This window comes from Equus quagga, chromosome 8, assembly GCF_021613505.1.
Source record: "Equus quagga isolate Etosha38 chromosome 8, UCLA_HA_Equagga_1.0, whole genome shotgun sequence".
NCBI classification, from domain to species: domain Eukaryota; kingdom Metazoa; phylum Chordata; class Mammalia; order Perissodactyla; family Equidae; genus Equus; species Equus quagga.
In genome coordinates this window covers 34,835,848-34,859,229 of record NC_060274.1, presented here as the reverse complement: position 1 = coordinate 34,859,229, position 23,382 = coordinate 34,835,848, and the positions used below count along the sequence as shown (strand labels likewise).

At 37.3% G+C, this 23,382-nt stretch overlaps 1 gene segment (V, D, J or C); it reads left to right on the top strand.

Annotated features, from left to right (window-relative positions):
* Positions 1-519: 519 nt before the first annotated feature.
* LOC124244041 (T-cell receptor gamma chain C region C10.5-like) overlaps positions 520-23,382 on the top strand; it is a 38,506-nt gene continuing 15,643 nt past the window's right edge. The window contains 3 exon segments of the C gene segment in view: positions 520-631; positions 748-1,052; positions 23,280-23,319. Coding sequence covers positions 589-631; positions 748-1,052; positions 23,280-23,319 — 388 coding nt within the window.

Below are 23,382 nucleotides of genomic sequence, written 5' to 3'. Positions count from 1 at the left end.
TACTAAAGCAGGTTCAGAGCTTGTCAGCTTTGCTGTGGGTGCCTCACAGTTTACTGAGAGAGGTGAAAAGGAAGTTGGTTCAGGGTGGGCGAGAATACAGAAGCTGCATCACAGGACAAGCCCATGGCAGCAGCGAGAACACTGAACCCTGAGTTACAGGGAAGTCCCCTGACTCAGGACCGCTCCTTGCACCAGGGAACATGGAGCTGCATCCATGGCTCCCCTGCCCCCTCCTTCACCTGAGGCTGTCCCTTCCTCTGCTCTGGGCTCTCAGGGCTCCTGGCTCCTCCTCTTCTGCAGAGGGCCTGCTCTCAGCCTACCCCAGGAGGCTGTCAGGAAATGGGCTGAGCAGAGAGGCAGGGCTCCCCACCCAGGCCTCCCCCAGCCCCACCCACTCTGGGTCATCAGCTGGGTGGTCTTCTAGGAGAGCCCCTCACTCCCTGCTGCCTGTGACAGCTGTGCAGAGCCTGGCTCTGAGTCCCTCCTTATGTGCTGGGGTCCCTGTCTTTTGAGCAGGACTGGAGTGTGAGAGGGTGTCTGCCCCTCCTGTCGTCTGTCCCTTTCCTTCTAAGGCTAGAGGAGGACGGCATGCTGTGGACTCTCGCCTTCCTTCTAGCTTTCTTGGCTCCTGGTAAGTGTGCTGCCTGGATGCTCCCAGGATTTTTCTCTCTTTTTTGGGCAATGGGAGGCCACACGAAGGAATTCCTATTACCGCTTCCTCATTACTTTTCATTGTTCCCTTTGCAGCCACTTGGATATCTTCCAATGTGGAAGGGACACAGACGTCAATCACCAAGCAGGCTGGGTCTTCAGTTGTATTCACTTGTGATAGTAAACAAAGGATCACCTACGTCCATTGGTACCGACACAAGGAGGGAATGGCCCCACAACGAATTGTCTACTACCATCATCAAGACTCCAGATTAGTGTCGGATCCAGGAATCCGTTTAGAGAGATACCGTGTTTATGAAAGCACAGAGAGGAACCGTAAAATTGAAATCCGGAAGCTGGAACAAAGTGATTCTGGTGTGTATTACTGTGCTATCTGGGAGGCTCACAGTGATTCACATCTCCCCTATTCTTCACTGAAAATATTGCTTGTGGCTGCCAATAAGTCTTGACACAAAGGATAGACCAGCCCCTGCCTCACTTACCGCCCTGACTTCACTGTGATCTGAACTAGAGACACTCAGTTCAGTGCCCATCCACCACCTTTATGTCCACTGGCCTCCCTCCACTCCCAATGAGCACTTTCTCTCATCTCCAGGCCTTAGGCAAGCAGTCTAGCAGACATCATATTCTTTCCCCTCTTCTAGGAGCTGGTGGAGTTCACTTTCTCTGCTTTCTGGGACAAAGTAACCTAGGGTTGATGTGTTCAGGGAGACATTTACGAGAGCAATATGGGAAGGCTAGTGATACCTAATCATTTGTCCATTCATTATGCTGAGATAACGCCTGAGAAAGGAGCTCCTGCCTTTCTCAGGAGAATGAGAAATGATGGAAAGAAGACTTTGGACTTCATGAAGACCTCAAGCTGGTATCCAATGTTTCTTTTGGACAAACTGATGTTTCCCCTACCATACCGAACCATGGCACTGTTCACACAGTGAAAGTGTAGGAACAAAGTGATTGTTGTAGAGATGCCAAGCATTGTGTTCTATTCACTGGTCTTTTGAAGTTCAGCCTCAGCCAGAACTGTTCTGTCCCAAACAAGTAAAGCCAAAGTTCCTTTCCACCCCTCCCCCAACATTGACATGGCCAAGTCCTAAACTAGAATGAGTCTTATCAGATTAATTTTTTCCCAATAATTAAAATAAAGGGATGCTTTCCAAGAACAATCAATAAATAGTATATGTTTGAACTGAAAAGTCAAATGGGAAAAGGATGTGACTGTCATATTGGGCCAGGTTTAAGGATATAAAACTAATCCCGAAGTACAGAAATGCCAGATTCACCTGTGTGTGGTCTCTTGTGTATTGGATCCTCCAGCTTTCTACCGGATCTCTTGACCTTGACTCTAGCTTAGAGTCAATAGCTCCTAGAACAATAGTTCTCAAACTGTGGTCCAGGGACTGCATCAGAAGCACCTGGAAAACTTTGAATAAAAGTGCAGGTTCTGGGCAACATCCAACACAATAAATCAGAAATGTAGGATGAAGGCTGAAAGTGTGTATTTTTCAAAGACCTCCGCAATGATTCTTATTCAGATTGATTTGTAAGAACTTCTGTCCTGGCAGGAATAGATAAGGTGACCTGTCTCCCTATGAAATGGTCCAATTCCCAGCCTGACACAACAATGCATTCTAGAAAGGTGCTCATGAGCTTCTTCCCAACACACAAAGCCCTCCTCTCTTAATGCACCCTTGATGCTGCTGCCCTAACAGGTAATCAGGTAATCACATTACTCTATAATTCCACAAGAACCACAAGTGGAAACTTCAGTTCCTCTCACTTCTGTGACCTCAGGCAAGAAGAATTGTACACTAAATGAACCAACTTGAACTTGCTCTACTGTTCCAGGGACCATGTATTTTACCTATTTTGCAGCTCTATGAAAGCTTTTTCCTTACATTGAAGCATTGACATATTCTCATTTATATTCTTCTAATAGTGTTAAGGCTTTATTCTGCACATTTTTTCTTTAATCTTCTTTGAACTGAATTTTTGTTTATGAGATAGAAGTAGGAATCTGAATGTGGACATCCAATTTCTCCCCCAAATTATTGAGTAATCCATCATTAATCCCACAGTTTTTCATTGCCACCCCTATGATAACTAAGGTTCCATAGGCTTCACACAGCCTTTTTTACTCTCTCTCTTCTTTTCACTGTTTGTGTCAACTTACATGTGACAATTTCTGTAAGGAAACATCTAGAAGTGGAGTCATTGTGAATGCACAGCTTCACCTTTACAAATGGTGCAAATAGACACAATTTGTAAAGGTGACAATAGACAAATACCAAATTTTGTCTATTCCTATGCCAGGAATACAGTATTTTAATAAGTATAGCTGTATAACAATTCTTGCTTTTTGGTAAGCAAGTTTTCTTGTTTTTTTTTTTTCAAAACTCCCTTGGCAATAATTTATGCATGAATAAACTCTAAATATATGTACCTTTATTTATTTGTAAAGTGATAAGTTACACGAAGTATGGTAGAACTGCTTTGTGTCTGATCCTGGAGCTGTTTACAGACACAGATGCAGACAAAGAAAAACCAGACTCGGTGAACTAGATTTTGGGTAAAACATCCTACAATTTTTCCCACTCTGAATGCATGTCAAAATGGTCCTATTGGACGGCAGATAGGCCTGCTGTAAATAGAAAGACCCCAGATGGAGGGGAAGGGAGTTCACGGCCATCCTTGAGGTGACTTACCCTATTCCAGATTGAGCCTGTGGACTTGCCAGACACAGCTGTTTCTTTTCCTTCTACAGTCAGTGTTAGGAGGCAGCTAGCATCAGAAAAGGAAAAGGAAGAAGGGCAGACCCTCAAGCCAAAGAGAACCTTGGTAGCTGCTAGGGACTTAGCCAACAGATTGCCCATCCGAGGACAGTTGGCCATGAGCAAGACCCAAGGTCTCATCTGGAGTCCCAAGTTTGTTACCACCCAAGGGGGTATTGTCTGCTTGTTGCAAAACATGCCAATTGCTGAAAGGCAAGGTGGTAGGAGAGAAAAGGTTTTATTACAGCTTTCCAGTGAGGGAGAAGATGGTCAACTAATGTCCAAAGGAATCATCTTACAGAACAAAGACTACAAGCCAGTTATATATGGGGCTGGTCTCTGAGTGTGGGAGACATCAAGTCTTAGTTCCTGATAATCTTTTGTTTTACTGGATATACATCAGAGACCAGAGCAATGCCCTATACCTTGATTTGGTTTAAAGACAATAAGAAAAAAATCTCCAATGTATATAGTAAATGTTATCCTTTACATGAATGGCACCAATATATGATTTGTTAAAATAATTTCCTGTGTTCAAAAAGACTAAGGTCTCTCTATTAAGGTTTTCTTAACTGTTTATGTTTTCACGTTGATTGAATGGATAACTAAACATTCCTTGCAATTTGACCAAGTGTTTTAAAAGTGTTTAATATTTTTGATAAACTTTGCTCAAAATTAAAGTCTTTCTTTTGATCAGGGAAACTTTGAGAATTTTCAATTAGCCCTGGGACTTCTCAAATAGTTTGCTCTCTCTCTTCCTATAAGATGTTAAACTAATTAGACTTATTTGGTATGAAAATTATATGGGAAGCATTATCAAATAAATGGTGATAAACTTTCACAGATGATATATAATGTAGGTAAATGTTATTGATGTAAGTGTTTTAAAAATTATATAACATTCATAAAATCCTGATCTGTAATGATTATAGCCATAATTCTACTTATTATTTCAAAGTGTTGTATGGCACAGAAATAACCAAATTTCTTTGTCAATTGCCATTTTTAAGTCTTTTGTCATTTACAGAGAGTTGCGTTTTACTCTGCTTTTCCAAATGTATTCTTCCTCAGAGATATTGACAGAAAAGGCTCTGGAACCTACTTTGGACTCCAGGTTTTTGATCAACTATCAGATCATAAAACTGGACTAGGTTAAAAAAATTACAGAACTCTAGTACAGGAACTGATGACTTCCTGAAACAGCTAATAAAAGATCAAGATCAAGCATTGATTATATGGGACCGAATGAACTGATGAGGATCATTAAAATTTTTGTGATGTTTTGTTTGAAATATTGCAGATTTTTTAAATGTTTTGTTTGTTCAGGTTTATGAAAAGGTTCTCTCTTTCCTCTTAAGAGAAAACTATGACTTATAGCAATTTGAAAGTTATAGTTTTGTAATCAGATTTGAAACATTTATCTTTTTCTCCCTAACAGATCCCACCAGAATTTTGACACTCTTAGTGAGAGAATATTTCTTACTTCATGGTAATGGAGTTATTTGCATAAGTTCAATAGGAATCTATTCTCCTTATAACAGGACAAAATTGAAAACATTGGTCATATTACCAAAGCTTTTACTGGAATGTTGTATTTGAGAGAAACATGCATAGACTCAGATATGACCAGATGCCTTTTGAGAAACGAAGATTGAACTTTACGAAATAAAGTCGCTTGGAAATATTGGCTTGGTTCTTTGCTTACAGGGTTCCCATAAAACTTACCAGGTGAGTAAAGAAGGTCACTTTTCTGGCAGGTAATTCACCCAAATCTCTAGGTATTGCAGGTTGAATCTGAAAAGTCCTTGGGTTGGCTTTCCTAGCCTCAAAATACCTTTGAAGTTCAATCTGAGATATCTTATAAAAAGTTCGAGCAAAGCAAATTTGAAAGAGGCTGTAAGATCAGCTATGAGTCTTGCTTTATGTATGTAAATAATAGGGCCAGGTTTGTTGAAACTAGACATTTTAAAAACCAGTTAATTTTAATTTGCTGTAATTGGTAAAAATGATTGTGATTTTAGAGATAAAAATTATATTTCAGAAGAAACTATAGTACATATTCGTGGATATTAGTTTCTAGTTTTGTTAATTGCCCTTAATGGTTTCTTTTCTGTCTATAATCTAGGGGGGATCCTGAATTCTTCTTGTCTCCTGAAACATCTAGCTACAAATCTCCAAACTAAAATTTTCAAATTTTTCCATCATTTTCATTAGGAATTGTTGAGAACAGCAACCACTCTGTTTCCTGAAGCTCTGCAAACTGAAGCTGGCTAAGTTAATATACACTTAAAAGAGATCACCACAATAGCATGCCTGTTGTTATGTAAGACACTCAAAAGGATACCTGGACACCAGATAACATAATCAGAAAATTTCAAGCTGCAAAAGATGCTTCAACCCTGACATCTAGAAACCTTCTTGAGGGACTGTCCCATGGGCAGGTAAACTGGTTTATAATTTACTCCAACAACTCATGTTGTTTTTCTTTTTGTTTCCAAAGAAATACTTATTAAATATCAGATTTCTTGCTTCCACAATATAGGCCACAGTATGGGATCCCACCCACATCACCGCCTTCTAAAATGAATTTAAATGTATTGATCTAGTATCAGAACTAAGAAATGTGTTCAGTGAAATGCAATAATCTACCAACTCAGCTTCTGGACTGTGAAACTTCTTAAAGTTTCAAAAACAGGAATGTGAGGGATCAGAATTGACCACCCAAAATGTGTCTCTTTGCCTTCATTATTTTTAAGGAGACAAAGGCTCTGAAAGAAACTTTGACCCTCCCCACTAATTACCTAAAAGATTTTAGGATAGAAGGCCTGTTCCAGGAAGAAGAAAGTACTATCAGGTAACTGTAGTGTAATGTAAAATGTGTCTCTCACCTCACCTTGTCCATAGTTGGCCCCTTTACTTTTCTATTTCCATGTAAAATGCCTTCCTCTCCTTTGAAGACCCAAACCACTACCCACAACATCCTCCTTGTTCGTTAGCTGGAGGTCATATTCAAGGTGACAGATTTTGGTATTCCTTGGAGTCACTCAGGATTCCTGGGTTTCTCTCAAGTATACCTGTTTTTAAACTTTGTTTAATTTTCTCCTATTATTCTGTTTCATGTCAATTTAATTCTTACACTAGCCAGAAGGACCTAGAGGGTAGAGGAATTGTCTTCCTCCCCTACAGCTGCATGCTTTGCTCACATAATGCTGTTTACTCTCCAGGCAACCCCGTGAGGTCCTTTTTATAGATGAAGTAAAGGAGGTGACATAAATTGCTGAAGAATACAGAACTATCATGTTCCTTTAGGGCATTTAAAATCTCCTCCTGATTGGACCTCTAGATGAAATGCTCCAATGAAGCTCAGATGGTACACATTTGTTTCTGGCAGGGATTGCTGTTCTGTGCTTGTCCCTCCCACCAAAGAAAACAGCATACCCATTGCTTTCTCAGTATTAAGTGGGAAATGAGCATGAGATTTGTCTCCAGCCAGTCCTAGCTCCATAGCATACCTCATTCTCTGTAAGTGTTGTCAATCTATAAAAGCAGAAATGAGTTTAAGGGCAAAACATTTATGTGGGTTCAAAGAATTGCAATTCAGGAAGCACAGATTTGTGTAGAAACCCAAGCAGTGTCCCAATTACAAAAGAGGGGCTGAGGGTTTTTATGAGAAAAACGAAAGGAGATGAGGTAAGTTTTATTTAAAAAGAGTCCATATGCACTAGATAAGGCAAGGCTGGTTTTTACTTGATTGATTGGTTAGTGATTTTGTCATCAGCAAAGTCTGATTTCATCATTTCTTACAAACAGGATATTCTTGTCCGTTCTGACTTCTTCAAATATTGCTAGTTTGGACCATAGTGGAAGAAAAGAAAAATATGAGAAAGAAAGTTCTTTTCAAATATCTCCTCCAGCTCTATTTAATATAACTGGTCTCAAATCGTCTGTCACCCTTTCCTTTTTGATGAAGATCCTCTCCAAAGCATCACTGATCTAACGCTGGAAAGCATTGATGGTTGATTATTGGAAAGCATTGCTGATGAACCATCAAAGCATCATTAGTCTCTTGTCTCAAAGAAAGCTCATTACCAGTATCTCCTGTCCCACATAGGAGAGAAAGGGGTTTCCTTAGGAGCCTTTTAGCTCACCTTTGAGCAATAAAAATGCCAGAGCAAACGAATGCTACTGTCAAGTTCTTTTAAGGGTAAACATTGTCTGCAGTTCCTTGAAGTCTCTCATGTGAAGTTTCACAAACATTAGTAATCATTTCAAAGCATTGAGTGACCGTTATCTGAGTGGTGTTTTTATAACATGGAGTTATGTAGAGTACATTAAGTTTCATAGCAATGAGAATTCTTGTCATAACAAACAAAACACTAAGTCCAAATTGTAGAGTAAACAGGAACTAGGAGGCAATTCATGAAGGCAGCCAGCTAAGGGGATCAAAGAACCACAGAACGTCAGTGCGTGGTGAAAAGAGTTGACAAGACCAAAGGTATTACCCTATACCAGGAGAGTCCAGTCCTTAGGTGTATAACAAAACCTCAAAGACAATTAGCAGGACTAGAATCCAACATCTACAAAAGTGCAGAAATAATTTTTCTATCCACAATTACCATCATTTTCTTTAGTCAAAGATAATCAAAGGAAAACTAATTTGTTTTTGTTAAACAAATGGGAGCTTCTGAATTCTGGAAGGATTAGATAGTGAGAAAAAGCAAACATTCCATCTTTGTTCACAGAGATATATCTTACCAAATTGTTGATAGCTTAAGAGAAAAGATTTCTTTAAATCTGGAAAAACAAAACATTAGGACACTGTCCTCAGTTCATGTAGTCTCATGTAATTAATATTTGTAATTGATCTTTTCTTAACAGTTTTATGAAGCCATCAGTTTCTGTTAGACTTCTATAATTTCTTACTCAGTTCAGTATTCTAATGTAAAATTTTATCAGAACTCTGTATTCTAGAGTAAGTGTTAGAGTAAAAAATAACTATCAATGACAGAAGACTTAACCTTTTAATGCAATTGACAAAGAAACTTTGTTATTTTTATGATACAAATTTTAAGATAGTGGCTAGAATTGTGACTGATAACATATACCAAGGTATATTAGAATTTTGCAAATTTTATATGTTTTAGAACACATATTAATAATATTCATCCACACAATATAATCTAAGATGGATTAACATCATTTATTTAACAATGCTTCTCATGTAACTTAACATATTAAATAGTTTAATATCTCCCTCTTTCTACTAGGAGGGAACAAATTCTTTGAGGCAAGAAGTTCCAGGGGCCATCTAGAAAACCCCAAATTTAGTTCCATGTCAAAAAGTCTTCATTTAGAATTTGATTTGGGGAATTTTGTCAAAAATATCAAAATATTTTAAAACACTTGGCCAAATAGGGTCATAGAACACTGTAAAACAATGTTTACTTATTTACTTAACCTTGGTAACAATTAAAGGTTTTCATACAAATACAGAAAATTAAATATTTGTAAGGAACCTCCAAGATCTTGTGATTAAAGACCTGATAAAAATAATACAGGTCATTATTTTGATGAAACATAATTACTTCCTGACAAATTTACTTTCTTAACAAAAAATATCTCTATTTCTTAGAAGATCTTTTACTGAAAACATACATTTTCTCATAGCATATTTTTTTTTAATGTGGGACAAGGAATGTTTACTAATAGACCCAAACATCTTTAAGTTTTTCTGTAATAAAGCCCAAAGTAGGCAATCTTAAACTTGTTTAGTAATTTTCAATAATTTATCTTCTTTGGAAATGATCTAGACATTCAGTGAATTTCCATCGTTTAATGTAACTTAGCAAAATTCTAGTTTCAAGCTGCAAATTGATTTTTAAGTACATATACCATAACACATACTTATTGTGAAAAATTTCACCTAAAAACTGTTTAATATTACCTACATCTATTTAGTTTACTTGTTCCCAATAATTATGTTAAGATTACCTACAAAAACTTCATGAGACATTAAAGTCAGCCATCAATGTTGTTGCTGCCACATTTTGTAACAGAAATAACATGAATTTATTTAACTTTTAGTAAATTGAAGTAGAACAGAAGCTTCGTGTCTAATGCTGATCATTCCAAAGACAACAAACAAATTAGCATTAATCCCAAATATTTCCTAGATCGTGTGATCCTAAAACTCGTTCAGGTTAGTTTCTATTATATTTTTGAGAGTGCACTCAATATAATGTGTGTTTTAAGCCATTAAATAGAGCTATTTTAGAAATAATACCATCCAGAAGTAGAAAAATATCACATCTATATGACATAAATGTATATACACAGACATACATAGGGACCCCATAGCTATTGTTTTAAAGTTACCACCATGAATCATATATACTAATACAAAGCTCGCTAGTTATGAAAGAAAGTTGATTTCAATTTGTGTTTCTGGAAGATGGAATGAGTTAAGGTTATCTGCATAACTGGTTAAAGCTTTTCTTCAAATATTTGTAGAAAAGGCACTTAGGATGCCACATTTTGGGTAATGGTGCTTCTCTAGCCATTTGGCTCTTTTTTCTTTCAGTCTTAGAACTTGGTAATGGTCTAGAAAACAGTTTCAGGAGAAGTTACAAACTTTTTGAAATAAATAGGGGTGGTTTTTGAGATTGATAAAGGAGAATGAATCAAATCTGAACTGCCTCTAGAGATGGATTTCCAGTTTTGCAAAGATCTGTAAGATAAGGACAGTTGCTTTCAATTCCTCAGAAATTGGATTGTAACTTAAACAACGTCATAGGTTAATCCACCTGTCTATATCCACCTGTCTGTATGTACGTTGGCCAAATTTCTCACGATAAGTTATTATATCCTTTCAAATATCTTGTCAACTTTCAGCTGGGACAAAGATTAAATATTTCTGTCAGTAATGAACAATTCCTTTAAAATTTAATTTTACTTTCCCCTTGATTGTTTAAGGGAATAGAATAGCAGTTTACCAGAAAATGTCTCAAAGTTTTGTGAACTCTGAGAAGGACCCATACAGGACCCTACCTTTGAATGTAGTTATGGAGATGTCTGTAAAGTCATTAACTTAATTGTCTTTTGTATAGTCTTTCTTTTAGGTTTCTCTTTCATTTCAATTTTTCTTTAGCTTTTTTGCAATGAAACTTTCAATAAGGCTTTTTTGGCATTTTGAAACCTTTGCTTTCTAGTGCACTTCTTAAATGATCTTATCTAATTAGAATATTTCTTCTAATGAACAATGTGATTTCCCTGAGTCTAGTCGCAGTTTGGTAGGACCATAACCACAAATGGAATTTAACCCCCATTTCTACTCAGTGACATATGGCTACAAAAAGCTTGCAAACAACATTTCTGTCTTACTTATTTTGGGGCCCCCAAAATAATGGATATTGATCCAAGCTTGCAGGACACAAAATGAGATTAGCAAGATCTTGAGGTTTTTTTGTAAATATTCATAGCTTCTGAGACGATGGTTTTTAAACAGGTGTGTCAGATTGTACCCTTTAGAAATTAAAGTTTTCATTTAATTTGTCTAGTCCACTGTTCTCAAATATAGTGCATAAAACCCCCCAAGTTTTGGAAGCTCAAAACAGCTCCAAAGTGGCCATTATAATTTTAAATCATCTTTAGTACTCGGTCCACTGGGACAAAAATTTATAAGAGGATGGGCCATAGTTCTTAAATATTAACCTAGCTATAGTTTCTGAGGGAAGAACTTCTCAGGAACTTTCAGAAGATGAAATTCCCACGTTAAAGCATGGCCACACAAAGAGTCAAGGAGACAGAGAGATGTTGGTTGCAAGCCACAGGTTGTTACATGTTCCTCTAACCAACTGGCTACAGCTGTTTGGACCAATAACACAATTTCCCTGATAGTTAATGATGTTTAACATCTTTTCACTTGCCTATTGGTCGTTGGTATATTTTCTTTGTAGAAATCTCTGTTCAGATCTTTTTCCCATTTTTTAATTGGTTGTTGTCTTTTTGTTGTTGTTAATACATAAGAGTTCTTTGTGTATTTTGGATATTAACCCATTATCTAATGGATAGTTTGCAAATACCTTCTCCCAATTGTTAGGTTGTATTTTCGTTTTGTTGATGGTTTCCTTTGCTGTGAAGAAGGTTTTGAGTTTGATGAAGTCCCATTTGCTTATTTTTTCTATTGTTTACCTTGCCCAGCCAGACATGGTGTTTCAAAAAAAATGTTGCTAAGACCAATGTCAAAGAGCATACTGCCTTTGTTTTCTTCTAGAAGTTTCATAGTTTTAGGGCTTACATTCATGTCTTTAACCCGCTTTGAGTTGATTTTTTTTTTTTTTGCATGATGTAAGCTAATGGTCAACTTTCATTCCTTTGCACGTGACTGTCCAGTTTTCCCAATGCCATTTATTGAACACACTTCCTGGTCTCCATTGTATGCTCTTGGAACCCTTGTTGAAAATTGGCTATCCATAGATGTAGGGGCTTACTTCTGGGCTCTCAATTCTGTTCCATTGATCTGTGTGTCTGTTTTTGCACCAGTACCATGCTGTTTTGGTTACTATGGCTTTGTAGTATATTTTGAAATCAGGGAGTCTGATACCTCCAGCTTTGTTCTTTTCCCTCAGGAGAGCTTTGGCTTTTTGGGGTCTTTTGTTGTTCCATATACATTTTAGGATTATTTCTTCTATTTCTCTGAAAAATTTTGCTGGAACTTTGATAGAGATTGCATTGAATCTATAGATTAGTTAAGGAAGTATGGACATTTTAACTATGTTAATTCTCCAATCTGAGAGCATGTAATATCTTTCCATTTTTTTGTGTCTTCTTCAATTTCTTTCAACTATGTTTTATAGGTTTTGATGTACAGATATTTTGCCTCTTTGGTTAAGTTTATTCCCAGGTATTTTACTCTTTTTGTTGCAATTGTAAATTGGATTGGCTTCTTAATTTCTCTTTCTGCTACTTCGTTGTTAGCATATAGAAACACAAGTGATTTTGTGTGCTGACTTTGTATCCTGTAACTTGACTGTATTCATTTATTATTGCTAAAAGTTTTTTAGTGGATTCTTTAGGGTTTTCTATATATAAAATCATGTGGTACACAACAGTGGTAGATTCACTTCTTCTTTTCAAATTTGGATCCCTTTTATTTCTTTTTCTTGCCTGATTGCTCTGACCAGGACTTCGAATACAATGTTAAATAAGAGTGGTGAAAGTGGGCATCCTTGACTGGTTCCTGTTCTTAGAGGGATAGCTTTCAACTTTTCTCCATTGAAAATGATATTCATTGTGGGTTTATCATATGTGGCCTTTATTATGTTGAGGTATTTTCCTTCTATATCCATTTTATTTAGTTTTTATCATAAATGGATGCTGCATCTTGTCAAATGCTTTCTCTGCAACTATTGAGATGATCACGTGGTTTTTATTCTTCATTTTGTTAATGTTGTGTATCGTATTGATTGATTTGCAGAGGTTGAGACATCCCTGCATCCCCGGAATAAATAACACTTGATCATGATGTATGATCTTTTTAATGTATTGTTGTATTCGATTTGCTAGTATTTTGTTAAGGATTTTTGCATCGATGTTCATCAGTGATATTGGGCTGTAATTTCCTTTTTTGTGTGTGTTGTCCTTGTCTGGTTTTGGTATCAGGATAATGCTAGCTCCATAAATGAGTTAGGAAGCTTCCCCTCCTCTTCAATTTTTTGGAAGAGTTTGAGATGGATAGGTATTAAATCTTCTTTGAAGGTTTGGTAGAATTCACAAGGGAAGCCATCTGGCCCTGGGCTTTCACTTTTTGGGAGGTTTTTGATTACTGTTTTGATCTCCTTACTGGCGATTGGTCTATTTATATTCTCTACTTCTTCTTGGTTCAGTTTGGGAAGGTTTATGATTCTAAGAATTTATCCCTTTCTTCTAGATTATTCGACTTGTTGGAATATAACTTTTCATAGTATTCTCTTTTAACCGTTTGTATTTCTGAGATGTCCATCGTAATTTCTCCTTTTTCATTTCTGATTTTATTTTTCTGAGCCTTCTCTCTTTTTTTCTTGGTGAGTCTAGCTAAACGTTTTCAAAGAATCAACTCTTGCTTTCATCAGTATTTTCTATTTTTTTAGTCTCTATTTCGTTTATTTATGGTCAGAATTTTAGTATTTCCTTCCTTCTGATGATTTTAGGCTTATTTTCTTCTTCTTTTTCCAGTTCCTTTAGGTGCACTGTTAGATTGTTTATATGGGATTTTTCTTGTTTGTTGACATAGGCATGAATTGCTATAAACTTCCCACTTTGAACCACTTTTGCTGTATCCCATATATTTTGTCATGTCGTATTTTCATTTTCATTTGTCTCCAGGTGTTTTGTGATTTCTCCTTTGATTTCTTCATTGATGTATTCGTTGTTCCATAGCATTTTATCTCCACATTTTTGCAGCTTTTCTGATTTTCTTCCTGTAGTTGATTTCTACTTTTATACCTTGGTGATCAGAAAAGATGCTTGGTATTATGTCAATCCTCTTAAATTTATTGAGACTTATTTTGTGGCCTAATATATGATCAGTCCTGGAGAATGTCCTGTACGCATTTGAAAAGAATATGTATTCCATGGTTTTTGGATGGAATGTTCTATATATTTCTAAGTCTGTCTGGTCTAATGTGTCATTTAAGGCCAATATTCCCTTATTGATCTGTTTGGATGATCTATCCATTGGCATATGTGAAGTGTTAGAGTCCCCCACTATTATTGTGCTACTGTCTATTTCTGCTTTTATGTCTGATAGTAATTGCTTTATAGATTTAGATGATCCTATGTTGCGAACATAGATATTTAAAAGTGTTATATCCTCTGGTTGGATTGTCCCCTTTATCATTACGTAGTGACCTTCTTTGTCTCTTGTTATAGTTTTTGTTTTAAAGTTTATTTTGTCTGATATAAGCATAGCTATCCCTACTTTCTTCTCTTTGTCATTTGCATGGAGTATCTTTTTCCATCCTTTCATTTTCATTTTGTGAGTGTCTTTATGTCTGAAATGTGCCGCTTGCATGGAATTTATATATGGGTCTTGTTTTTTATCCAATTGACCACCCTATGCCTTTTGATTAGACCATTTAGTCCATTGACATTTAAAGTAACTATTGATAAATGTGTGTTTATTGCCACTTTTTAATTTTTTTCTAGGTGTTTTAGTAGTTCTTCTCTGTTCCTTTCTTCTTCTCTTGCTCTCTTCCCTTGTGGTTTGATGGCTTTCTTTAGTAATATGTTTCATTTATTTCCTCTTAATTATTTGTTTATCTGTTATAAGTTTCTGGTTTGTGATTACTGTGAGGATCCTCTGTAATATTCTACATATATAGCAATCTATATTCAGATGATGGTCTCTTTAGCTTGACCTCTTTCTAAGAGCTCTACTCTTATTCCTCTCTTCCCACATTTTATGTTTTTGAAATCATATCTAATCTCTTATTTTGTGCATGTCTATGTATTACCCTCTTATCATTGAAATCGGTGATTTTATTAATTTTGTCTTTTAACGTTTATATTATCTTCATAGGCGTTTGATCTTCTACCTTTACTGTATTTTTGCCTTTACCGGTTATTTTATTGCTTGTCTTGGGTTTTTTCTTTTTTTGATATTTTTCTTATCCCTATTTGTCATCTTCTCTTTCCTACTCAAATAAGTCCCTCCAAGATTTCTTGTAGAATTGGTTTCTTGGTGATAAACTCTTTTGAATTTTGTTTGTCTGGGAAACTCTTTATCTCTCCTTCCAATCTGAATGATAACCTGTCTGTATAGAGTATTTTTGACTGTAGGTTTTTTCCTTTTAGCACTTTAAATAAGTCTTGCCACTCCTTTCTAGCTTGTAGGGTTTTAGCTGAGAAATCCACCGATGGCCTTATGGGCTTTCCTTTTTATGTCACTTATTGCCTTTCTCTTGCTGCTTTTAGGATTCTCTCTTTATCTTTAGTTTTGGACATTTTAATTATAATGTGTCTTGGTGTGGTCCTGTTTGGGTTCATCTTCCTTGGTGCTCTCTGTGCTTCCTGTACTTGGATGTGTATTTCCTTCCTTCAGTTAGGAAGGTTTGCAGCTGTTATTTCTTCAAATAGATTCTGTGCCCCTTGGTCTCTCTCTTCTCTTCCTGGGACACCTATAATATGAATGTTAGTGTGCTTGATGTTGTCCCAGACTTCCCTCAGACTGTTCTCATTCTTTTTACTTCTTTTTTCTTTTGTCTGTGCAGCTTGGGGGATTTCCTCTAGTCTTTCATCCACCTCACTGATCCATTCTTCTGTATCCTCTACTCTGCTATTGAGTTCCTCTAGTGAATTTTTCATTTGCAGTACTGTATTCTTCATTTCTGATTGGTTCTTTTTTATGTTTTCCAATTCTTTGTTGACATTCTCATTGTGTTCATCCAGTATTCTCCCAATATCAGTGAGCATCCTCATGAGTTTTTATTTGAACTCTTTGTCAGGTAGATTGCTTATTTCTATTTCATTAAGTTCTTTTTCCATGGTTTTTCTCTGTTCTCTTGCTTGGAATTTATTCCTTTGCCTCCTCATTGTGTTTCTTGTTCTGTGCCTATGTCTATGTATTAAGTGAGTCAGCTATGTCTCCAGATCTTGGAAAAGTGGCCTTATGGACAAGGTGCCTTTAGAGGCTAGACAGTGTGCTTCCCTCTCATCACCAGTCCAAATGTTCCAGGAGTGACCGCTTTGTGGGCTACTTGTGTTCTTCTGCTGCAGCAAGGTTGCTCTTAATGCAGGTACCCAGGGAGTCTAGGCTTTTGCTCCCTGGCCACCTGTTTGCAAGTTGCATTTGAGCAGTCACAGGACCATTAGCCACAAGGTCTAATAGCACATTCCTGTTGCAGTTTTCCTGTTAATTGGGTAGGTATCCAGTGCAGCTGGTTACTAGGCTCAGGGGCTTACTGTTGCTGTATGCCCCAGGCCTGTAAGCCTGTTGTGAGCTGTCTTAGGATTGAAGCTGAGTGGGCCTGGCCCCAGACATGGGAGTAACCAATTGTTTCAGGCTTTTGGAAGGTGAGGCTGATCCTCTTTGTGACTGTGAAGCAGCGGTCTTCTGCCACTGATAAGCCACAATCCCAAAGGTCCACACAGACAGTCAACAGTCCTGGCCCATGCACACTTCCTAACCCCCTTAAGCATACCCAGTCATCCCACTGCAGAAGTCCCCAACTCTCCACAATGTCCCTCACAGTTCAACTGATCCTCACAGAGGCCCTGCCCCACAGAGGTGGACACACTCACCTGCGTGCAGATGATCAAGGCACCCAGTGTATGCAGGTTGACAAGTAGCCTGAGGGCTTGCTGTTGTGTGGGGCCTGTCCCTAGGGCAGGCTGCCTGTCATGGCTAAACTGGATTAAATCTTCACTCTAGTGGGTGTGGCTGACCCCAAGGCTAAATGGCCAGGGGAAGAACCTCAATGGCGTCTGCCAGTGTCTGTGCCAGCATGCTCACACTAGGTCATACCAATGGCTGCCACCAACGTCCCAGTCTCTGGGGAGGTCCCACCTCCCACTGGCATGCACTCAGAGACCACCAGGTGAGTCTCTTTTCACCAAAGGACTGTGCAGCCTTCTTTCTGGTGATTTTAGGTTGCTCTCTGAGATGGGTGAATTTGTGCATGGGCCCTTCAAGAGCTGCTTTTTTCCAACTTTCATCTGATAGCTTTTCTGCTGGTATTCCTCACTGCAGTTATTAGCCAAGGAAGACAAATAGTATGACACTCATCTCAGTTGTGCTGAATCTGAAGGATGCTGATAACAGTCATGAGCCCCTACCCAGGTCCCCACTCCTCCAGGGAGGGCTGCATACCTTAGGATGGCACCTGCCCAACTGGCTGTCAAACTCTGCCACTGGTGATGGTGTCTTTTTTCTCTCCAGAAGGAATTTCTGCCTCTTCTACCTTATTCAGGACTTTCCCTTGTTGTGCAGGTTCTTTTGATCACATTTTCAGTTGTCTCTCTGGGGTGATTTTTCCAAGAATATTTGTCACCTGGTTGTGTTCATGGGAGGAAGTGAGTTCAGACTTTGCCTACACTGCCATATTTTCTTAAAGAGGAATCTTTGTATAAATGGGTGTAAATGATCAGCCTTATTTTTTCAGGAATCTACACTCTCCCCAAGATGCTGTCCCTGGCACCCAAGTTTATTCCTGTAGGTCAATTTCTGTGACTCTTCTATTTTCTTTTCTGCCAAGATATGTATTCCCCATCATTTCTCTAACTTCTTTTGTATTACTCAAATTGTATTACAATTAGTAGTTTCTGAACCACTTTTCTTCTTTGATTAAAATATTGGAGATTACCTTAAATTATCCTCATTCTCCTAGAGGCTATAATGTAAACAACACAGCATGATCTAACCACAGGCAGAGACAACTGCAATGATAATATGTCAGATGTATAACCTGGAGAGGAGTGGTGATATTTGATTTTGCACAAACTTATGAACATTGCTGCTTAATGAGTCCAAATCAAAGTGTACTTTGGATTGAAGTTTGAAGAGTAGTGCATTTTCTGGTCTAAGATTCCATTCATCCAACGTAAGCAAGTGTTTGACTGACTCCTCTGAGCCAGGCACAGTGCACAGCAGACATGGCAAATCTCACCTGCTCTGTCAAGACTGGAGGTTGCTCCTGCAGAGCCCTCTTCTCCTGCTGGGCTGCCATTATCTGTCTACATATATGGTAAAGCAAAGTGGTTAGGACCCAAGCCTCTTGTACAGAGAACTCCAGGTCTGACCCGTGCTCTGACACTTACTAGCTGTGTGTCAGGCCAACACCTTCTCTAGTCCATCTCCTCACGTGTACAACAGAGGTCCTGTAGTTACCTCGTGGGTTGTTGTGAGGATTCCTGAGATGATGCACATTAAGTGCTTGGTCCATTGCATGGCACACTGTGACAGCTCAGTAATGTTAGATGATAAACTACAAACAAACAAAACAACAACTAGGATACATATACACACAGAACATACACACACGCATGTACCACACACATTTGTATACCATGGCTTAGCACCACGTCTGTCATACTGTGGCTGACTGTTACAGTTTAGGTAAAGAGAGATTAAATAGATATGAAGAGACTCTTGCGAATAGTCATAGCAAATCAATTTAAATCTAAGTTTTCAATCGTGGTTCCATAGTCCCCTTGACTTACGCACTTTGGGGAGGACAGTAGCCTTATGCTTGAGCAAACAATGTCTACTGGGGGAAAAAACAAGTCCATATTTGGAGTCACTTCCTCCTCCTGCCCTTCTCCTTTAGGCTGAAGTAGCTTCCCCAAGAACGCTTTGACCACAACCACCAAAGGCAAACCAGCCAGAGGAAACCAGCACTGTACTAAGTGAACATTTGCCAGTTCAATGGTGGTTTAAATTGCTGATTTATACAAACGCTGAAAGCATCTACTAGAATGTACAGCACCAAATATTGTGGGGACTGTTACTCTCTGTGGAGATGAGAGAATATTTTGATCATCATTGTGGTGCTCACATTACCTACTAGGTGCAGGATTTTGTGTTCTTGGATGCCTGAAAGATCCTGGTGATCTTGGCTCAACTTATTTTTCATCATAACTGAAGTAGGTGACAATGACTCTGCATAATAGAAGCAACATTATATTATCTAATGAGTGCTGAAAAAGACCAAGAAGTTCTTCAAGATCACTATTTTCATATATCATATCTATCACCCAACTCCCCTCACATCCTAGCACTGTGGGAAAGTGATGTCTGTAACCTAGAAGTCCTCTTGTAAAAATCACAATTCAAATTGCAAGGCCCTCCTGAAATCTATGTTGACTACTTTTTCTCAGGGGCTGTTTTTATTCAGCCCCACGAATGGGTTCAGAGGAAAGGGTACAACTTTCGAGTGGTCATCTCTGGACACTGGGATCATGGAGATTTTTTTTTCCTACATCATTTCTGTACCCCTCAAATTGTCTAGTAGAAAACACGTATGTATTTTATTTTAAAATTTATTTTTAAGTACAATTCACGTTTCATAATATTAAAACTATCTCTGCATATTATTGAGCACTTAGAGACCACGTGTGGAATTTGGTGATTAGAAAGGACTGTCATGGGCTCTGTTGTGACCACTTTTCCTCCTCTTTTCTCGTCCAACTTTTGTTGTTTTTACAAAACAAAACCGGTTTCCTTTTCTTATTCCTACCTATCCCATTTTCCAAGTTAGAGACAATTGTGATGTTAGGGTGGCTTATTGGGCTTCAAAATCTCTTTTTCCCCAAGTTGTGCAGATAGGAAGCTTTACAGATAGCAGTAAAAATGCTTATCTCTTTTTTTTGCCATTGACGGAGAACTTTTAAAATTATTTTTACTATTTTATGAAGTCACGGTGGTTTATAACATTGTGTAAATTGCAGGTGCACATCATGATATTTTGGCTTCTATATAGACTGCATTGTGTTCACCACCAAAAGTCTAGTTTCTATTTGTCACCACATATATGTGCTCCTTTACCCCTTTTGCCCTCCTCTCACCCCCTTCCCTGCTGGTCACCGTCAATCTGTTCTTATCTATGTGTTTGTTTATTTTGAACATATGAGTTAAATCATGCAGTATTTGCCTTTCTCTTAATTATTTAACTTAGTATTGTACCGTTCATCCATGTTGCCATAAATATCACAATTTCATGTTTTCATGAGTGAGTAATATTCCACTGTGTATATATACCACATCTTCCTTATCCATTCATCCATTGATGGGTACTTCGGTTACTTTCAAGTCTTGGTTATTGTGAATAATGCTGCAAAAACATACATTTGCATATATCTTTTCAGATTGGTGTTTTCATGTTCTTTGGTTAAATACCCATGAGTGGAAGAGCTGTATCATACAGTAGTTCTATTTTTAAATTTTTGAGAAATCTCCATAGTGTATCCCATAGTGGCTGCCCCAGTTTGCATTCCTTCCTGCAGTGTATAAGTGTTCCTTTTTCTCCACATCCTCTCCAACACTTGTTATATTTCTTCTCTTTTTAATAATTGCCATCTTCACGGGTATGGATGCTGTGATAGCGCATTTAGCTTTGATTTGCATTTCCCTAATGATTAGTGACATTGAACACATTTTCATGTGCCTGTTGGCCATCTGTACGTCTTCTTTGGTTAAAAATGTCTGTTCTGGTCATCTGCCCATTTTTTGATCAGGTTGTTTGTTTTTTGGTTTTGAGTTATATGAGTTCTTTACATATTTTAGAAATTAACCCTTTATCTGATATCTAATTTGCAAATATATTTTCTCAGATAGTGTGTTGTCTTTTCATTTTGTGGATGATTTCTTTTGCCATGAAAAAGCGTTTTCGTTTGATGAACACCCATTTGCTTACTTTTTCATTTCTTTCCCTTGCCTGAGGAGACATGATATTCTCAAACATACTGATAAGATTGATGTCAAAGAGTGAACTGCCTATGTTTTCTTCCAGGAGTTTTATGTTTTCAGGTCTTACATTATAATCTTTAATCCATTTTGAGTTAATTTTTCTGTGTGGTGTAGAATAATGGTCAATTTTCACTCCTTTGCATGTAGCTGTCCAGTTTTCCCAACACCACTTATTGAACAGACTTTGCTTTCTCCGTTATCTGTTCTTAGCTCCTGTATTGAAGATTAGCTGTCCATAGATGTGTGGTTTAACTTCTGGGCTCTCAATTCTCTTCCATCGATCTGTGAGTCTATTTTTCTGCCAGTATCATGCTGTTCTGATTATTCTAGCTCTGTACCATATTTTGAATTCAGTGAGCATGACACCTCCAGCCCTATTCTTTTTTCTCAGAATAGCTTTGGTTATTTGCAGTCTTCTGTTTTTCAACTTAAATTTTAGGATTGTTTGTTCTATTTTGTTGAATAAATGTCATTGGGCTTCTGATTGGTATTGCATTGAATATATAGATTGCTTTAGGTAGTATGGACATTTTAAGTATGTTAATTCTTCCAATACATGAGTGCAGAATGTCTTTCCATTTCTTTCTGCCTTCTTTGATTTCTTTCAATACTGCCTTATAGTTTTCAGTATATAGATCTTTCACTTCCTTGATTAAATTTATTCCTAGGTATTTTATTCTTTTTGTTGCAATTATAGATGGAATTGTATTCTTGATTTCTCTTCCTGCTAGTTCGTTGTAGTTGACTAGAAACACAACTGATTTTTGTATGCTGATTTTGTACCCTACAGTAATTTATTGTTTTCATTTATTATTTTTAATAGTTTTTTAGTGGATTCTTCATGGTTTTCTATATATAAAATCATGTGATCCATAAGTTGTGACAGTTTTTCTTCTTCCTTTCCAATTTGGATACCTTTTATCTTCTCTCTTGCCTAATTGCTCTTGCAGGATTTCCAATAGATTGTTGAATGAGTGGCAAAAGTGTGCACCATTGTCTTCCACCTGTTCTTGGATGATAGCTTTTCAGGTTTTTACCATTGAGTAGGGTGTTAGTTGTGTGTTTGTTTATACAATCTTTATCGTGTTGAGGTACTTTCCTTCTATACCTATTCTATTGAAAGTTTTTATCATAAATGGATGTTGGATCTTGCCAAATGCTTTCTCTGCAGCTGTTGAGATGATCACGTGATTTTTATTCTTCATTTTTTAATGTGGTGTATCACACTGATGAAACTGTGGATTTGAATTACCCTTCCATTCCTGGAGTAAATCCCACTTGATTCTGACATATGATCTTTCTAGTGTACATTTGTCTTCAATTTGCCAACATTTTGTTGAGAATTTTTGCATCTATCTTTGTCAAAATATTGGCCTCAATTTTCTCTTTTGTGTCATCCTTTTTCGGTTTTGGTATTAGGGTAACGTTGATGTTGTAAAATGAGTTAGGAAGCGTCCCTTTCTCTTCAAGTTTTTGGAAAAGTTAGAGAAGAATAGGTATTAAATCCTCTTGAAATGTTTGGTAGAATTCACCTGAGAAGTCACCCACTCCCGGACTTTTTGGGAGAAGAGGTTTTTGATTGCTCTTTCAATCTTCAGTTTTGGAAGCTTGTTTGGTCTGGAAATTTACCCATTTCTTCTTGGTTATCTGATTTGTTTTCATTTTATTTCTAATTTCATACAATGAGGTTGGAAAAGATGCGTGACAGGAATTCAAATTTTAGTTTAAATAAAAATCTATTATTCTTAGGGTATAGAATTCTGAATTCTTTAAATTTCTTTAATTTATTAGAAAATTAATGTCATCACAGAAATGATTTTTCATTTGGCATTGCCTGGTAAAGAATCCTTAATATTGGTAAAATGGCTTTATTTTAAATGAAAAACTTTGTTCACATTTCTCAAGGACATTTGTGTTGGCATATTTGCATTTCAGTAACTGAAGAGTTTCTTCCTTTCAGAAATACATTCCAAAATTGCTAACGAAACAGCCCCTGTGTTTGTGAGAACAAAAGGACCTTTCCTTTGATGCAATCTCAGAAGTTTTAACACCATTGAACACCTGGAAAGAAAAAAAAGTCTTAATTGTCTGAGTGCTTTTCCTAGTGATTTAGAAAAGTAGTTGGTTGACAAGTCAGACCTGATTTCTTATCCTTTCTCTTTTACAACAATGCTTTTCATTGATTACTGCCTGGTTATAAACCGATGTTTGGGTCAGTTTATCTGAGGAAAACATAAAATATCTGATGCCACCAAACTTATATTCAAGGACTTCTGAAAGAACCCAGAAGATCAAATTGCCAGGACACAGTTATTTAACTGCTACTCACATCATGAAGCTTATGAGAAAGCTGAGTTTTTGTAGAAGCTGTAACCAGTGTGGTAACTCTGGTCAAGAAATTTGGAGAAGGGACTAAGCTCGTGGTAACTCCCTCTGGTAAGTAATATTTTTCTATTTTTACTCTAGAAATGAAAAACTGGTACATGTTTTTTAGAAAAA